Below are 20,089 nucleotides of genomic sequence, written 5' to 3'. Positions count from 1 at the left end.
GAGATTCCAATAATAAAATTAAATAAAATTGTATTACGTATATTTTAATTAAGTACTATAAATTATTCTCAAATCACCAGATGTCCATATTTTTTAGTAAAAAAAAATATTAAAACATAAAATTTAAGAATTCAAGAACTTACTGTTCGTTCAAAATTTAAATTGATACATCAACATTTATAAAAAAAAAAAATCAATTATTTAATAAATTGCGATGAAATGAGTGATTATACTTGAAAAGAATAAGTTCGTTTCACCACAATAATCTCTTAAATTGTATTAAAAAATCTTATTTATTTGAAAATATGACCATTAAGTTTACTACGTTTTAAAAGCATATTAATACAATAATGAAATAAATGAATTCTCGATGGAAATACTGACCATGAGCATACTTAGTGACTAACTCTGTACAAGAAATCTGCTAATTGTTAAAATGCCATCTTGGTAGGTGTTACTGAGAGCCGAATATTACGAATATTGTAATATCACAATAAAATTATATTTCGAAACGACAATGAATACAAACATTATTTTCGATGTTTGTTTTATTTCCCATTTAATTTTTACAAAGTGGAAATAAAATTACTGCAGTTGCAGTATAATCATCGGAATTATATTTTGACTCAAATTTAAGAAATTTATCGGAATGATTTTCCGGATACATTTTTGTAGCCGTAATTCGCAAAACGGTTTCTATGTCTGTAACCATGGTTCTCCGGTACCTACGGCGGTGGCCAACGCAGTCTTATGTGTATATCAATCAGATAATATATACCACACCCCTGCAAGGGGATGGTTTTCTTCTACAGCCCTTCTACCGGCCGGGCCCATCGTCGCGTATTATTATGATAATTATACCACAAGATGCGACGTACATTATGTGTTTATATAAATTATTATTTGTAACCGGATGATTTAAACCATGTTGGCGCAATGTAATAATTCATCTGACAATGCCAAGGCCACGCAAAGCTTTAGAAATCTAAATGAAAAAAACAAAATTATTCTTTACTAATAATATACACACGTCCCAGAATACAACAAAAAACTTGGCCTCGCGCAAAAGCCGATATATTTCTGTGTGGTTGTCAAACGCAGTTAAAATCAACCGTTATAGTTAGGTACATAGTGTGATTGGAACAAACAGCCATATCACAGCGTTCATAAAATTAAAAACCAACACCTGGAAAAATGAATCGGGAAACCCTATAGACGATAAATCTTGAAATTATAAATCACTTTTGTTCCAGCACAAAACAATAGATATCAGAATATAAAGGTTTTTCGAGCTGTTGTCATATTAAATACACATATTTCACGCTACCTATATATTTTATGTGTGTTTTTCTGTAGTATATGATTAACCCAAGTGCATAATTTGTAGATAAAATTAAATTTTTTCATAGTGTTTAATTAATCACAAACACACAATATTTTTTTTTATTCCAACCGAAGAAAGCGATGATATCCATGTTTATGATCGTTTTATAACTACCTATAGTATTAAAATTTGTTATGCGAATATTATGTTCCGGATCAATAATTTAAATCATATTTTTTTTTAAATCCTACACATACATTTAATAACGTAAAAGATAAATTAATCACAATACTAATATCCAAAACATCTGTAAAATTACCATATAAACCAATGCCCAATAGGCAATAGTCACAGAATTGAAAATACCAGTTTAAAATTGTAATATTATAATATAATAATATCTACAATGTTTATTCGTTTGTATACTCGACAAAAAATTCAATAAAACCCATCCATGTGAAACAAATAAGTTTCAGCATTTTATTTGTAAGTTATTCATTTAATATTATATTCTATCCACTAATATTATATTAAAAATAAAAATAAATAAATAAGCTCCTACGTATGTTTTGAATGATATGAGAATCCAATCAGACTATAGAAAAATATTAAATTAAGCAACGGTTGACCGCACTCGTAAAATTAAGTAAGGATACATTATGTATATGGTACCATCGTTTTGAAATTAATGCATTGATATACTTGCTTTATTGTAATTATATATAATATTATATACTAGACTATTTTTTTTTATCGAAAAATATTCATTATGTCGAAATATATTTATGTTTTTTAAAATATTTTTTTTCCATAATTTCCAATCTAAATTATATAAATTTTTTTAAGTTTTTTATTTTTTCAAACGACTTAAACATTTTTAATCTCATAATTTGAAACAGAATATTTTTTAAAGTATTTCGATACATAAAAATCTAAATTCGGACTAATAGTTTATGAATTATAAGTATTTCAAGTGCTGGTGATCAAAATGAAGTGGTGTGTGGAGGATATATTTTGTCTACTGAATCCGCTTTTACCTAAACTTTAAGTACTTAAAACTCATAAACTACTCGTCAAATTTCGATTTTTATTTATCAAAATATTCCAAAAAATATTCTACTTCAAAATATGAATTTAAAAATTGTATGTTGTTATTCAAAAAAGTAAAAACTTAAAAAATTTAACAATAAAAAATTTTTAAAAATATAATTCTTTAAAAAAAAAAAAAAAGGTTTTTATTTCGACTAAAAATTATATAAAAAATAAATATTTTCAAAAACATAAGTATATTTCAAAATAATGAATATTTTTTGATAAAAGAATTGAAATGTACGTATATTGAATATAAAATACAAGATCTTTTGAACTCCATGTGATTAAAAATGGTTAAGATTAGTTATGTTGATTATTACAAAATCCTCACCATTTTCGGTACACAAAGACGTTTACAATATAAAAAACTTAAAGGGGTATATAATTTTTACCTTACCACCCCTGTGTATATGCAGGAACTTTTATTTTCTATAGGTTATATTATAAAGATAGAAGTAATAATAATAATATATTTATTTCAAATTACTTTTAACTTTTAAAGATAATAGTAACTTTTGTTTGCAAGTATACATTGTAGTATATTATTGTTTTTATTGACTTACAGAATGTGTTGGCTTAAGGGACTTGAAAATCCACGTCCCTGTGGCAGTAAGATCTGGATCCATACTGCAAATGAACTGTACATACGATTTGGAAAATACAGCATTGTATTCAATAAAATGGTATTTGAGGGATCAAGAATTTTATCGATATGTGCCAAAAGAATCGCCTCCCACCCGTGTTTTTCCAATGCCTGGAATTATAGTTAATGTGAGTAAGAATAAAAAAAATTAACCTCCTTTTACTATAATGCTGTTTAAATGAAAATGTATTTATATTAAGTTAAATATATTATAAATCATTTTTAGACTTTTTTTTTTTAGTATTAAGTTATTTATTCAAGAAGTAGATTATGATTTAAATATATCAAAAAACATTAAATACATAATGTATTAGCTATCCCTATGTACTTTGTTTACCATTAAAAATGACACCTTTTATAATATGATACAAACTTTATTCGATTTGTTATTTAATACTTGGTGTAATTATGTTAAAAACTTTTAAAAAAATAATAGTGCAGTGTTATCTATACTTCTATTTTATAATTATATTCAAATAATGAAACTCAATACTGAAACGGTTTTTAGCAATTAATAAAAAATATTGATTTATAACTGAAGTGGTAGAAAAAAGTCAGACATTTATCTGTCTGTGGTGGCCAGTTATTTGTTGAAATGATAATCAAGACATTCTTAAAATAATGTACTAAAATATCTAAATAACCGAGTTATAAATCTTAATCGAATACAACCAAACACAATAATAACTGTACAGTTTACATATTAAAGTGTTGAACATGATTTTAAAAAGATGGTTTTCACCAAATAGAAAATAGATATTGGTTTAAAATTTATCCAATTATAATAGATAAGTATTTTATTTTATTTTATTTAACTAATGGTAACTCTTAACAAATAAAAATTAATTATTTTTCAAAAAAGTCTATAAAATTCACTGACTAAGCCCTTCTTTGCAATATAAATTTTGCAACATTTTTTTGGGGGGAGTTCTTTTATTATGAAACGAAGATATTATCAAAATTCTAAGCTTAACTAATTATGATCAATAATGGGATTCGTTCACAGACAACACAAAATTTGTATAATATCTTAATATGCGAATTTGACAGTTATTTTAAAAATTAAAACTTGAATATTAATTAACTTATAAAATCAGAAATATGTTTAAAATATTACCCGTGATATAGGTAGTCTATAATTTAAAAAAGGAACCACATGACGATTAGATGAGTGGTTACTAAGATTATTGGCGTCTAAGATTTTCACTTTCACATTTATATGTGTAAATACCGAAGTATATTACTTAAAAACAATAATTTTATAAACATACTTAAAATTTAATTAAATGTTCGATTTTTATTTATCAAAAACTCCGATAAATATTGTGCTATAACATGAAAGTAGAAAAGTAGGTAACCGCTCTGCTGTACAATAGTTATCGATTATAATACTGTAATTAGTTATCGACTAAGCGACTATAAAATTTAATTTGAACTCAATGTTTATCATTGTATACGAAAAACATTTCTGTGCGAAAATAATCCATCAGTCGTTTATATTATAAATCATAACATTTTATGTCATGTTTTTTATATTATTATCAAAGTAATTTATTATTATACAATCAGTATTACGGTAGGTTTATTTCATTTTTTCGAGAGCATTGTATTTATATTAAATTACACCTTTCTGTAAAACGGTGTGAATACGCTTGAAAATTTAAACGTTTCAAACATCTACAAATGCTCTAAAAGATTCAAAATTTCATACTTGGATAATAATAATAAAACATTAAGTGAAAATTTTAAGCATCTAGATTTATTTGTATTATTATTACTATAACATAACAAAATTGATTGTGACAAAAACTTGTCTGTGTAAAAATTTAGTTTTTTCATAGTATTTTAAAATTAATATGATAATTTCTGAGAATTTTTTATAGTTAACCCTTTTCTCTTAAAATAACAACAAGATTCACTTTCTTATTAAAAAACATATTGAAATCAAAAATCTTTAATTTTGACTGCTTAAGAAGATGAAAGTGTACAAAAAAATTTAAAAATTACAAACTAATACACTTTATTGTAAGATTAATATATTCATTGCTCCGCTTAAAATTAGAAATATATCTTGTCATTCAAAAATGTAAAAACTTAAAAAATTATAATGATAAGCAGTTTTTTTCATAATTTCTTTAGTTTTTGAAATGATGAATATTTTAAGTTAAAAAATCACTAGTTATAAATTTTTTATTTTTATAATCTAAGCAAAGTAATGAATATATTGGTTTTCAACGAAGCATAATGTTGTTTTTTTGTGTGTCTTAAGTCAACATTTTTAGGACATAGCTATTCGGCTCCTATTTTACATAAAGATCAAATCCCGAATAGCTCCCGTCAAAAAAAGTCTTACGAACAGGTATTTACTCAAATGACTTCGGGGTTTTACAACACGAATACCTTTCCACGCAGACTTAGAACTGTCTCAATAAGATGTGGTTGGTGATTTTTCAAGGTTATATACAAAAATCACGTATTGTAAATTAAATTAAATTCTATTAAAAGAAAACGAAAAATATTCAACCAACTTTTTCACATAATCCACTTGATATCTCGAAAAAATAATTAATAAATATGATTATCAATAAATGCACATAAAGGCAGTGGATATCGTGAACAGACTTAATTTCGAACAAACTGCTCAGGCTGACACGATGATTTACCATATCCATATTGGTTACATTTTATAAGCAAAATTATTATTGACTATAATTTATATTATAATATGTACTTAATTCAACCTCTTATTATTGTCAGTATTGACAATTAGCCATCAATACACACACTATTGATTAGATATCGATGATATACAATAGTCATGTAGGAACGATATAATACAGACAATCATCGCCTATTATATCGCCAAGTACATAAGTACGTATAATATATAATTAATTTCGATATAAATAATATGTTCAATGTTTCGGTATATTTAATATTATCAATACGAGTACCTATATACGATATTTTCGGTGTACTATTTTAAAAATTAATTTTAAATTTAAAAATACGGTATACCGGTTCATAGACCTCAAATCTGTATACCAGTATTACCGTCAGCTGTTAGATAATTTACCTGTTCATAAAACCTTTTTCAACGAGAACCGTTTGGGATTTAACCATTTTACCATTCATAAAATATTTTTCGACGAGAGCCGTTTGGGAATAATAAAACAATGGATAGGAGCCATTTGAAATGCTCCGAATTTCTATACCACCAATCAAAATATATTGAAAAAAATATCATTACAATTACAATTAATTTAATAATCCTTAAAAGTTTAGATTTTAACAAAAAGCAGAAAAATTGGATATTTATTATATTAATAAATATTAATATAATTAAGTATAATTTTTTTTATTATTATTATTTATTATTAATTTACCTTATTTATTATGCTTAAGTGATTTTTGTTTTTTTTAATTAAAATATTGATTGTATATTCCACTTTTATTAAAATGATGCTTTTCTAATTTCTATAGACAGTAGAAATTTCAAAATATTTAAACAAATTAATGCTACACTCAGATACTTGAAATTTTTCAATTTTGTTTTCTTTAAATGTTAATTAACAATGTTTTCTAGATCAAATTGCTTAAAAATATTATACAAGTTTTTACAGAAAATTTAAAATATCAAAAAATACAAGGGAATTTTTTTTAAATTATTTTTACAATGAAATTTGTCAAAATACGAAGATTTTGTAGTTAAAAATTGATGAAATTTCCTTTTAAAATATCTTAAGTTTAAAAATTTAATGAAAGTTTCTTCAAAAATTTTTCTTACAGCAAACTCAAAATATTGATCAAACATAAATACAATTCTTGTGTTATTTCAAATCAAGAGACAAAATTATAATATACTTTAATAAGAAATGATATCATTGAATTTTTTATATTACAATTTTTTTCGCTTTATCGAAATTTAAATTTAAAAATTAATCATTAGAAATGTACACTTTTTATCCATTATGAATATTTTTAGTTTTTATACGAACTAAATTTTCAAAATAGTTAATTGATTTATTATTAATCATACCACAAACTTAATTGCACTATTACACGCAGTACATCGGTTAAATTTTAAGTAGGTATCATCATAGGCGAAACTACAGGTCAGGCCAGTCAGGCCATGGCCTGACCTAATACTGGCTGAAAATTTTTATTTGTATATTGTATATTATTATATAATATTTTAATAATTATTTGGCACATATTTTTTTATATATATTTTATTTAGCTTGACCTAATGAAAATGTCTAGTTTCGCCAATGGGTATCATATTATTATAAATTATATTTTATCAACATCTTATTATTTAACTTATTGTCTATCCAGTATTATTATAGGTACTAAAATTTGAGAACGACACACCGTTTCTGCTCAGAATCATTATTCAAATAGAATGATTCATCATTACAATTAAATTTAACATGTCCATTAAAGTAATCTACTCAGTGATGAGATACCTACACTCGAAATATACTACACAGCATAATACTAACGTCCCCTTTTTTTTTTCAGTTCACATCAAGTAATATGATTTAAAATACACGTTTAAACACACATTAAATATTTATTTTGACTTTATTAATAGAGATGGGTTATACACACGAATAAATAATCGATAACACCATCTTAATATGGGAAATTACTTTTGATTTTATATAATAGCAGGCAAGTTTGGAGTTTAGTTTTAATTATATTTGTGCACACTGCGCGTACCGGATCATTAAAATAACTTCTGTAGTCTTACATCACAATGCCAGATTTTTACATTTATTATTGAACTAATGCCAAGTATGAATTTCTGTACCATTTGTTTTGGTATACACGCATGCATACAAAACATAACGAGTGATTAATTATTTTAATATTTTATGTACAGTAGGTACCTATTGGCTACTACCAACCAGCTATTTAGAAAATAAAACAATAATCTACATTTTTACACAATATTTACATGTGAGGTTTTATTCTTGAGCAGAATCACATACAATTATACAAAGGTATACAATTGGTTATATACCAATGGTGATAGACAATCGGACAAACCTCAGTAATAACAACACATTTTTTATTATAATTTTAACTTTCGCTATGAATTTACATTGCGTCATTAACGTTATATTATATTATTTGTATTTTGTAGGCATAAGTTTCATAGCATTATTATTGAACACTATAAAAATTACGACTAGAAATTTATAAATACTATTAATTTGATCGAATTGTATACGCAATAATAAACTGTATTGTGATGAGATTTACGATTCGTTTCCACAGCTAGTTTTCGACCATAATCATTGATAAAAACTACCAAGAGAAAACACAGAGAAAAAGAGGGAACTATTGATAAATGTGATCTAATAAAATACAAAAGGAAGGGATTATGGTCTATAGTGTTCAACAACTTCTATATCAAATCAAGTAAAAGTTTATATATAGCTTCGTTCTGTTGGACTATGTACAATGAATAGAGCCGGTTTTTATATTTCATTCGATTTTTGACGATTGAACTCTTTATTAGATTGTGTTTTTCCTTTCACTTGTATTGATTCGTGTATCGTTTCTGGGAACCCATTTTGTGTTTAATTTAAATTCAAAATATAGAGTTGAGATAATATTGTACGAGATCCGTAGTTATAAACATTGAAAATGTATAATAATTTATTGTACACGATTTAATATATCTACTATATAAATAGTTATAATAGTTACATAATTAATTATGCAGTAATAAAAAATCAATGTAATAATAATAAAACTGTAATCAAAAATTTTTTAAATCATACAAAAATTATATGAACTACATAAATAAGTATTATCATCATGCCGGCCATCTATTCTCAGTAATGACTAATCGTTATTGATTATTGTAATAATCAAACGTAATTATTTTTCATGTTTATTACACTTATCACATTTATATTATTATTCATTATCATATTATTACACCTTTTCCCTGTTAATTTTAATTATTTTTACAATACTAATTAATAACAAATTGTTTAATACAGAATAAAATCTTTGTTTAAGCGTTTTCCTTATTCCTAGCTCTCTTATTAAACACCTAGACTATACACTTTGGTTCTATTGGTAGGGCTTGTTTCTGACTTGTATTTTATTGTGGCTAGTTAGTGTTGTATTTTTCAATATAAATTATTTTAAATTTAAATGTATTTCTCATTATTTATTCACTACCTATAAAATGTTGCTGTTACCATTGAAGTGAAAAATAAACTAGCACATTATCATTTTTCAACTGCACTATTATAATAATCAAATGTTATTGTTTATTATGTTTACTACTTTATAGGTAATGATCTCATTACATTTATAATTAGGTTATCACAGTAATAACTGATACGGTAAGGCAATATCAAAATAAGCAAAAATTAAGAAAATAACTTAAGTCAATAGTCAACGTAGGCAATAAATAATGATATTTAACTAATTTATGGTTTTATTACTTAAACTGTAAAATTGTATATTATTGCATTAATTTATTAAACTTCTAAATTTATTATAATACAGACAATACAGTAAGTATTATAATATAATAAATATATACAAAACCAATATAAATATAACAAAAAAATAATTTATTAATTACTTAGTTTTAAGTTTTACTAATTTTACTTTAAAATTAGTACACATATTTTATGTTTATCTAATATCCAATTGAAACTCTAACTCTAAATGTCTGAGTAAACCAACATATATTATTATTAAACAATGAAAAGAAAAGTTTATAATCTTTTTCTTTAGAAATGAACTGCAGCTGATGTACCCTGCTATAACGTGATATGTAGTTATACCGAAATAACATTTTTGAATTTACATGTAATTTGCATAAGCACTTTCAGTTAACAAAAAAAAAAAGAATTATTGAAACAATACATTGAATCAAAGCTTTAGACCACTTAGTCTTTTTACACACATAAATTTAAAACTAAATTTTCCATTAACCTATTTAAATATTCAAAACTCCTCCAGAAACTGTAGATTATTGTGATTACGTTTTTTTGTTGTACCTATAATTTGTATTATTTAAAAAATACCATGTACTTTATTTATACATTTACTTCACTCGTTTATTTAATTACGTCAATAAACAATGTAACAGTAATTTTGTTTATTTTTATCTAAATCCAACTATGTTTAATATATTTGCATTATTAACATTTTTTATAAATATATAGTATTATAAAGTTCGGGCTTATAATTTAATAAACATAATATAAAACGTATTGGTAGTAAAAGCTACCTGTAAGTAGCTAGTTGCCTATAGATAAGTACTCAAATTAATAATTAGGTACAAAACAACTTCAAAAAAGTTTATTTCTAAAATAGTCATTCAAATAAAATAAAAACTTAATTTCAACAATGTTTTATTATGAAAAAATAATTGAAAATAGCTATATGGATGTAGTGAAGTTTCAAGACTTTCGTGATTGTATTATTCCAAACTGCCTGTTTTTGTATTTTAAAATAAAATTTGTTGGTAGATATATTCTTATAATTTTACTTAAACTTGAGTAAGATAGTTAAATATACAATACATAAGTACAATTTCGTTAATATCTCTAAGAGTAAAGTAAAATTACAAGCAATTTCATTAATTTTTGACATCGTAAACTATATTAAAATATTAAAAACAAATAAAGTGTAATAAAATCTTATTTTTAAACTGAACACAGAACATTTACGCAAAATAAATTCTATTAAATGCATTCAATTTACATGACGTGTCATTAGATGAAAAGAATTTTTTTTATATAAATAAATAACTATTATCAAATAATATGGGAAATCTAAGTAAAGTAAATAAATTAATTTGAGTGGTCAAAATATGACATTAAAATTTTACACTAATAATTTATTTTTAAATTTACTTTAAAAAGAATTGAAAAAAATTCATGTTTTGAATATTTTAAAAAGATGACATAAGAATATATTGATAGTAAAATAAACATTTGGAAAATATATTAGTAATATTACACATTATTTACTGGATCTGAATACTAGGACAAAGTGAACCCCATAAAGATAAAGGGAAAATAATTTTAAAAAAAATACATATCATACACTTTTTTGAACTAATTTTTTTTTTTTAACTAACTCACTAACAATTTAAACATATTCCAACTTAAATCTTTTTATTCATATTTAAAAACCTATATGGCTTATAAAAAAAATAATTAAAAATATACTCTTAGTCTATATTATATCTTAGTCTTACAAACGTTCAACATCGCAAATTTGTGTTTAACTATTCCAATTTTAGTTTTAATACTAAAGAAATTTACTTTAAGCTTAAGGTAAGAATATAATTATTTGTTTTTTTTCGATATTTTATTTTTAAAAAATATATGATTATATACAATTTCCTAATTTAAAAATGCTCAAATCTTACTTTAAGATTAAAATATTTAAAAAAAAAAATAGATTATGTTGTCACTTTGTAAATTTTTTAATACGATTAATAATAATATTATATTATATTATATTTTATAATATTCACCCTGATGTTAAAACTAAAACCATCACTTTGAAACTTCAGAATGTAAATTTGCTACTTATTTAGTACGTTTGATAAGACGAAGATGACACATATTATGAGACATTCTCTTAAGAAGCTGTTATGGTTAAAGTGAAACGTATACAATGCTTATGTGGATGTTTACATAGTCACTGACTCATGTACTCAATAATTTTAATCATCGTTATTCACATTATTTATTTTTCCAACGTCTTTCCTACTTAATATTAAGCGTATATTAATTACTAGATAAACAAAAGTACTAATAATACTCTATATGTTTTTGAGTTTTAAACATGAATATAATGTGACTTTAACTTATAATTTATTATAACAATAAAAATAAAAAAATAGAAAAAGTTTAATGCCTATTACAAAAATTATTTTTTTAAAAAAACACTGAAGAACTTATTGTAGTTAGGTATAATAACTATAGATTATTTTTAATATAGTAATAATATTGATAAGTAATAGTCTATATTCATTAATTATTTAAACCATTGAATTTATTTTAGTTATAAGCTTATAATAATTATATTACTAATTTAAATTAAACAAATTATTCAGCATATGTATATATCTATATTCAAAACAATGAACTAATATTTAACATTATAAAAATGATAACATTAACTTCGTTCGTGTTATTTCTAAAATTGTACAATTAATATATATATATATAGGTAATATATTAAATGGTAGTATAACTATATAATATATAACTTATCATAAGTATTTTAAAGTAAAAACCTATTAACTAGTTCATTGCTAACCATATAACGTACAAAATGTATGTACACCTGCCAAGGCAATATTATCGTTAAGTTCATTTTCACTTACGCAAAATACATATAATTTATACAATTATTTTTGAAATTCCATTAAAATAAACATAATGTTCCAGTAAACTTATTTATCAATATGTGTTCATTATATTATATATCTATTTAATATAATTTTAAAAAATCTAATCAAATCTTCGAGTATTTTTATTTATAATTTATTATATTTATTAAATGATGAAATAAATGTTATAAAAATTAAAGAATACAATATGTACAGAAAAACACGCATACAACTACAACGGTTATATTAGTTTATCAAACAATAATAATAAAATATACGAAACGTATTCTAATATTAATTATTGAGAATTTAATTAATACATAATAAGTATAACATTATAATGCTGTCATGAACTTAGCAATTATTATTGCTATAAACTTTTATAAACTATGACATAATGCATTTATATATGTATATCTATATATATAAATTACAGACCAAATGTTTAGAATGGGATACCCCGAGTGCGTCCCGTTTTTAATTTTTACCTTTTTTATAGTTTGAGTGCGTTCGCAATCATATGGACAAATTATATTGATAGCCCAAGTGCGTCCTCAGTTCACAGCTATAAATCCTATTTAAGATAAAATTATCAAATAAATCTTTCAAGATACAAGTTTGAGTGATTTTACGATAATCAAATATGTTGGTTCAAATATACAACTATAGTACTTTATTTTGAAAGCTATGGTTTTAAACAATAGAAAATTGCATTTCAACTTCTATAATGATTCATGAAAATAAATAAATAAAATTTATCTTGAATAAAAAAAAAAGAACTTTTAAAAATAATTAGTACACTAATTGTCCTAATTCAAGGGTATAAACTAAAATAAAATATATAATTATAAATAAGAATCAAAAATATTTTTGGAGTGTAAGCCAGTTCAACTCCTCGTGATGCATTCTGGGTAACTCTAAATGAACTGGAACGCACTAGAGCTATATCAAAAATATGACCTTTTTTTTCTTAAAACGCACTCGGGTGATACCTTATTACGGAATACGGACACACTGGGAACATTAAAAAAACATAATTTTGAGATGCACTCGGGAAACTCCCGTTTGAAACTGTCGATTTGATAAAATGTAATTTTATATTTAGGTACAAGAATCCGATGAAAACAAAGTAACCATTGTGAACGTTCAAAGGGAATTGACGGGATATTATAAATGCGAAGTATCAGCGGACGCTCCGCTATTCCACACCGGTATTAAGACTAAACTCACATACGTCACTAGTAAGTAAAATATTTTTTTTTATAAAAGAATTCGCTTTTGCTATATAATTGTAGGTTTTAACGTTTTAAGTGTTCCTTGTCAGCGGTGACTTAGTCATTCTAATTTTAATTTAATGATAAATCATTGTGCATGAAAAACAATTTTGAGTGTATGGAACGAATGAATTAGTAAATATTTCTAAGGACTTTATATTATACTTATATTATTTTTACTTTCAGAATTTGATAGGTTAAACTATTTTTGTTTTTCAAGAAATTACATGTTATGACTTACATATAAGTCAATACTGAAGTACTCTAGAATAGAGTGAATAAATTCCTGGTATTTACAGTTCAAAAAAATTAAAAAGTAATCAAACATTTAAAATATTTAGAAGCAGCTCAAAAATTAAAATATAATTAAATATTATATTACTATATTTTTTTAATATTATTAAATTATAATTTTTTAAATATAATATAATAATTTCTATAAATTGTAAATATAAATATTTATAAAAATTTCAAGTTAACCAGCTGTTATTCCTTTCTGAGTTACATCGACAAAAAACAAAATCAGTATTGTTAAAAACTAGTGTTGCGTAAATGTTCCTGTTTTCCTGTTATTTTTTTTTTTTATTATTATTAATTTTCCAAAAAATACTAAGTCAGATTTTTCTACTGTTGATTCCCCAAAGTGCCAATTAGATAAAATTTGGTAGCAGAAAATATCCACCAAAGTTGAAGATTCAAGTAAACTATTCTAAACATAATGACGAAACACATTAAAAAAAAATTCTCTATTCGTTTCGATCATAAACTAGCAAATCAATTCTTACGACGTAAGCTAATTATTACTTGATAATATCAATAATAAATAATATCATAATCATATTAATATTATTATCCAGAGGCGTATCCAGACTCAAAATTCAGGACAGATCAGGTTTAAAGAGTAATTTGTGTAATATGAGTGAGTACACAATTTTTTTCAAGAGAATTTTTAAGATATTTTTTTTAAATATACTTTACATTACAATAGTTTGTAATCAATCATATAATGTTTACTAATAATAATAATTTTTTATAAATTATAATATATTTTTAATAAATATGAACTTAATTCACTTACGATTGAACGATTGATATCAACGATAAATTATTAAAACGCGTAATAATTGTCAATTGTCAATTGTCGTAGCCTAGAGGTGTCCGTAAATAATAAATATGTTTTAATTTTCCTCATCGTCAAAAAATCTCTTTCTTATGATTTTTATCATATAATAATATAATAGTTGACTTTTCGTGAATGCGTGTTTATCCGATAAGCACTCGAGGATCGATGATTAATTCGATGTTTATTTATTTTATTTATGGATAGATTATTATTTACGGCATAAAATAAAATCGATACACTGTCACATAGATGTCTATGATCATAGGTTAGGTATTTAGTTTTTATCATCAATACTTAAACCTACGCAGTACATCAACGGGTACATTTCAAATTAAATTTTCAATGTATTTAATAAAAAAAAAAATTTCAAAAATAAGCAAGTATATACCGCTCTGCTGTACATTTTAGATGCTTATCTGTTATGAATGTGTTAAATTTAAATTTAATAATATATTATCATATATATTTGATAAAAATTTCAATTATCTAGGATTATTTGTTTTCGAATATCGATCTTATCAAAAATTGGATTTGTTTTAAAATTCCCATTTTTCTTTAATTTTTGTTGTTTTTTCGAGTTATGAAAAAAATTATGATGATTTTAATCTTTCCAAAGTATAAACTAGATCCAATTTGCTATCTAAAGCCACCCTGAAAGTTGAAAATCGAAGTATCTTATAGACTACTTATATCATAGACACAAAAAAAAAACCATACACATTGCAAAATCAATACATTCATTGTTCTTCTCAAAATCTAAAATTACTTGTTTTTGATATATATATTTTTTTTACACATAATTTCATATTGTAATATTGTATTGAATATTACAATATACATTATAAAATGCATATTTTGGGTATATTTTAAGGGTTTAAAATCAAGGTAGACTTAGGCCTACCAGACCTACCCACTGAACACGCCTCTGTCTCTTATAACCCTCTTATAACCCTGTCCCTTATAACCCACCATACTTACAACAATAATAATCAAATATTTTTACCGTTGCAAAATCATATTACAACGTGAAAGGAAATTCCAAAATTATTAATACGCATACACTTCTGCAGTTCTGCAAAATGTTTAATTATTATATCGTTGTTCGACTAAAACACACTAGTCTATAATATTATATGTATATTATATTGTATATAACATTTGCGTGTATGTATATATTCTACGCATGCATATATATATATATATACGATATATATCGTATATGTGCGTAATATATATATATATACATCATGAATAGCGTTTGAACATATTATTATAAAGCACAAAACCGGGATGATATCATTGTTATATGTGTGTATATATGTATATTGTATATTGCGCATGTAGTATAATGTGTAAGTATTTACTACTTCTGTTGCCACCATCACTTTACACTCCCATTTTCAACTTGATAATAATAATAATAGTGGTGGTGGTGATGGTGATGGCAAAATTTCTCTATTGTCCCCACTCGTCCCTTCGGAATCGATCTGTAAGTATCATTTACATTTACAATTATTATTATTGAATAAAGTCCTAATCTACATCGGACATCTAAATGTCAAAATAATATCACAACCGTCAGTTAAACCGATAGTTCGGATAAGACACACGCGGTTTAAAACGTGCTCTGCAAAAATTAAAATGAACGAATTTAATCAACGCCAAAGTTATTTAAGATTAGTTCAATCAGAAACTCAATAAAAAAAAATAAAATAATAATGCATTTCATTACCAAATCTAAGTGAAAACATATGAAAAAGTTTTCAACAAACTTTAACGAAAAACTACAAAAATTATTTCAACGAAAATGGTTCATTACGATTTTCATTGAAACACCTCATCCAATTATATTCTAATATATAATTCTAACCAAAGGCTTAATAATTTTTATATTAAGACTTATCATATATTTTTTCTAACACTTTTCCCGAAAAGAATACACATTTTAAGGGAAAACAACATAAATAACATTATTCATAATAATTCTAAAATGCTGATATTTTTATTAGAAATTATAACAAGTTTCAAAAACACTAATAAATTAATAATTAATAGTATTAAATATTTAAAAAAAAAATACAAATCAAATAAATTTTGATTTATAACTTTACCAAAAAGAAAAAATTTGTTGCACAATCTGTAATTGTTAATTCATCATATATTATTTTCGTGTAAGATGAATTATCAAAAACATTCCAATTCAATTGAATAAATGATGATTATTAAATTTTTTTAACTCGGGTTTCTAATCTCTGAAATTAATCAAATTCCAGGTAAATATGAAAATAAATTAGCGATCGATTGTCAGTTATATTTTGTATTATATATTAAATAATAACTAACTTAAACTGAGCGATTTATTATTATAGTAAATAGTAATGGACCAAAGAACGGTATATATATTTTTTGGTATTATGAATAATGTATGAATATTAATTCAAAAATATAAGTTTTGGTGAAAAAAACCATCTGAACACTCTCAGATGTACATTGGGAACGCATTACTGTCAAAGAAACTCAGACTTGCTGCGTATCGCTTGTGTATGCATGAAAATGTTTCGTCCCTTTTGTAAGTGCCCGTCAAGTTTCCTGGGGTTTCATAAAAATCTATAGCATAATACATCGAATATTCGCTTCGAGAAATGCATACTAAATGTTTTCTTAGCCTTCGTGATACTTAAACTTGTACACAACGTATTTGGTGTAATTTCATACAACTTTTATTTTCTGAAAATAAAAAAAAATAACTGGGTCAGTTAAACATTGCAGTGACATGATTAATGAAATGTATTGAGATAAGCTGCAAAAAGCCGGACTAAATCGGTTAATGGATTGAATCATTTTTCTAGCGTCTCCCCAAAAACAGAGGAAATAGATCCTATCGTGCAACGTTGCGTTAATAATTTCAAAATTTGATGGTACACGATCTTTTTCCTGCAATGATACTAAAATATTGAATAATAATAATTCAACTTATTACACACGAATTATACTTGTATTGTTATGGAAAGATGAAAATATAATAATAGCTTTATTAGAATGTACAATAGTATTATTATACAATGTTTAGTTTTATTTCAATAATTTTATAAGTAACAAAAATATAGAAAATTAAAATTAATTAAATTGTTAGTTGATAAAAAAATATAGTCTATATTATTATAAAGTACAGTAGGTGAATTATATGAATATATAATTTATTTTAATTTATATCTGTATGTATATTTTTTATGCGTAATAAAATATTTTAACTTAAACAAAATGTAATATATTCTTAAAAACTGGCTTTGGGAGTTCATAAAATAAAACACCTAAATGAAATCGAAAAAAAATAGGTAATATTAATAATATAATTTAACACTGACAGCATCTAAAACTCTTGCATAATTCTAACTTAAATATTTATTTTTATTTTTAATTTTTAAATATTTATTTCTTTTGTATTTATTAAAACTTAAAACTATATTTTATTATAACAACTAACCATCAATATATTATAAAATATGATAAAGCACTAAATATTTTTCAGAAAATGTTTATGTTTTATTGTCTGATTTTTGGTTAATAGTCTATTGAAGTTTATAGAAACAGAGTAATGCAATAAAAATACACAAGGGAAAAATAATTTTACCACTTGTCTTGGTACAGCAAATAAATATAACTTTATTGACTAATTTATATTATGTATCGAAAGTTAAGCATTTATTATTTATAACATCTAAAGATCCAGACAAATATTTCAAATCATAATATTTATAGGCATCTCGTACAAAAATCTATTCATATAGTTTTATTATTTTGATGAACAAATTACATTATATACAAGGTGATTTATCAAATAGGTATGCCTACTTTCATTCTTTCATTTATAATACAGTTATTACTTATTCACAATATAATTTTTAGAATTTATGAACATACATAACAACCATATTTTTGAATAGGTATTTGATTATTTTTAAACGAACTAATGTGTCCTATAGTGATACAACTTCTTTAATTATTCAGTACACAACTTTTTTTGATAATACTGAGATATCTAAACCAAAATTTTAACGAGTGATTTCCAAGCTATTTAACATCATGTACTAAAAATTAAAGGTTAGGAAATTATAGAGACTAATTTTAAAACTATAATAAGTAATATTAATAATAATATCAATATTTTATCATTTGTAGAAATTATACAATTACCTATAATAAATATTAAATTCAATATTTTATTATTTTATTCGGTATTAATTAATATTTTATTAATTATTATCCTACGTTTAAATTATATTTTTTCAAAACCATTTTTACAGTCTATTATACTCAGTATATATAATTTAATAACTCAAACTAGTCATGGGAATTTCCATTTAGTCATTTCCATTTGAAAACAGAAGTTTACATCGCCATAACACACTTCTTAAAAATCGAATTTTAAATAATTGCATTATTAAAGAAAAAGAGGAGTGGGGGCAATGTTTGGTGAATCGTCGTATATATTATTTTGAAACTAATGAATGCGATACATTTATTCACAAATAATTGATATATTTATTAAGCAAAATGTAAGTTGGTATATGTTTTAATGTATATAGTATACAGTATAAACTAATATTTACTCCATCATTATATTGTTTCAGATGAACCATCGTCCCCTCCAACGTTGCAGACGAACAGAATGAAGTACTCATCGGGTGATCTAATTAACGTCAGTTGCATTGCAGGCGAAAGCTATCCAGCTGTCAACATTAGTTGGTTCTTAAATAATCAAACGGTATTTTTCCATTATTAATTTAATTTATGTCGTTAAAACACAAATCCACTCAAAAATTTAAAACGTTACATTTTGTGATTGTTGTTAATAGATAATTATTATTTTGAAATATATATTATGTAAAAATAATACCTGATTTTGACTATGATATTAATTAAACTAGGTATTTAGTTAACTTTTTGAATATTTGGTAGAAACCAAACTAATTATTTTTTTAAATTAAATTTTTAATATTAAGTATTAAAGAGCTAAACACGATTTTAACGAAGAACCCATAATAAGATGCATACTATAACAAAGCATAACCCTCGAATGATTGAAATTTTTGCAAAATTCATAATTTATATAAAACTCTGGTTCAATTATGCTTAATATAAAATGCATTGAACAAATATTGAATAAGATTAATCAAATGTATTATGAAGACTTAGATAAGTTTCAAAACAATATTTAATTAAACATCACAAAATAAAATAC

General features: G+C 23.9%; 1 protein-coding gene across 2 annotated transcripts in view; it reads left to right on the top strand.

Moving 5' to 3' along the window:
• The window catches only part of LOC112601745, a 77,559-nt gene that overhangs the window by 47,067 nt on the left and 10,403 nt on the right, over nt 1–20,089 (top strand). For both annotated transcript variants that reach the window (XM_025349511.1, XM_025349512.1), the window contains exons 3-5: nt 2,982–3,187; nt 13,556–13,691; nt 19,479–19,612. In XM_025349511.1, coding sequence (XP_025205296.1) covers nt 2,982–3,187; nt 13,556–13,691; nt 19,479–19,612 — 476 coding nt within the window. The remainder of the gene's footprint in view (nt 1–2,981; nt 3,188–13,555; nt 13,692–19,478; nt 19,613–20,089) is intronic.

The sequence above is a fragment of the Melanaphis sacchari genome, unplaced genomic scaffold, assembly GCF_002803265.2.
Source record: "Melanaphis sacchari strain LSU unplaced genomic scaffold, SCAv2.0 Contig7_pilon_pilon, whole genome shotgun sequence".
In the NCBI taxonomy this organism is placed as follows: domain Eukaryota; kingdom Metazoa; phylum Arthropoda; class Insecta; order Hemiptera; family Aphididae; genus Melanaphis; species Melanaphis sacchari.
This window is presented reverse-complemented; position numbering and strand designations above follow the sequence as displayed.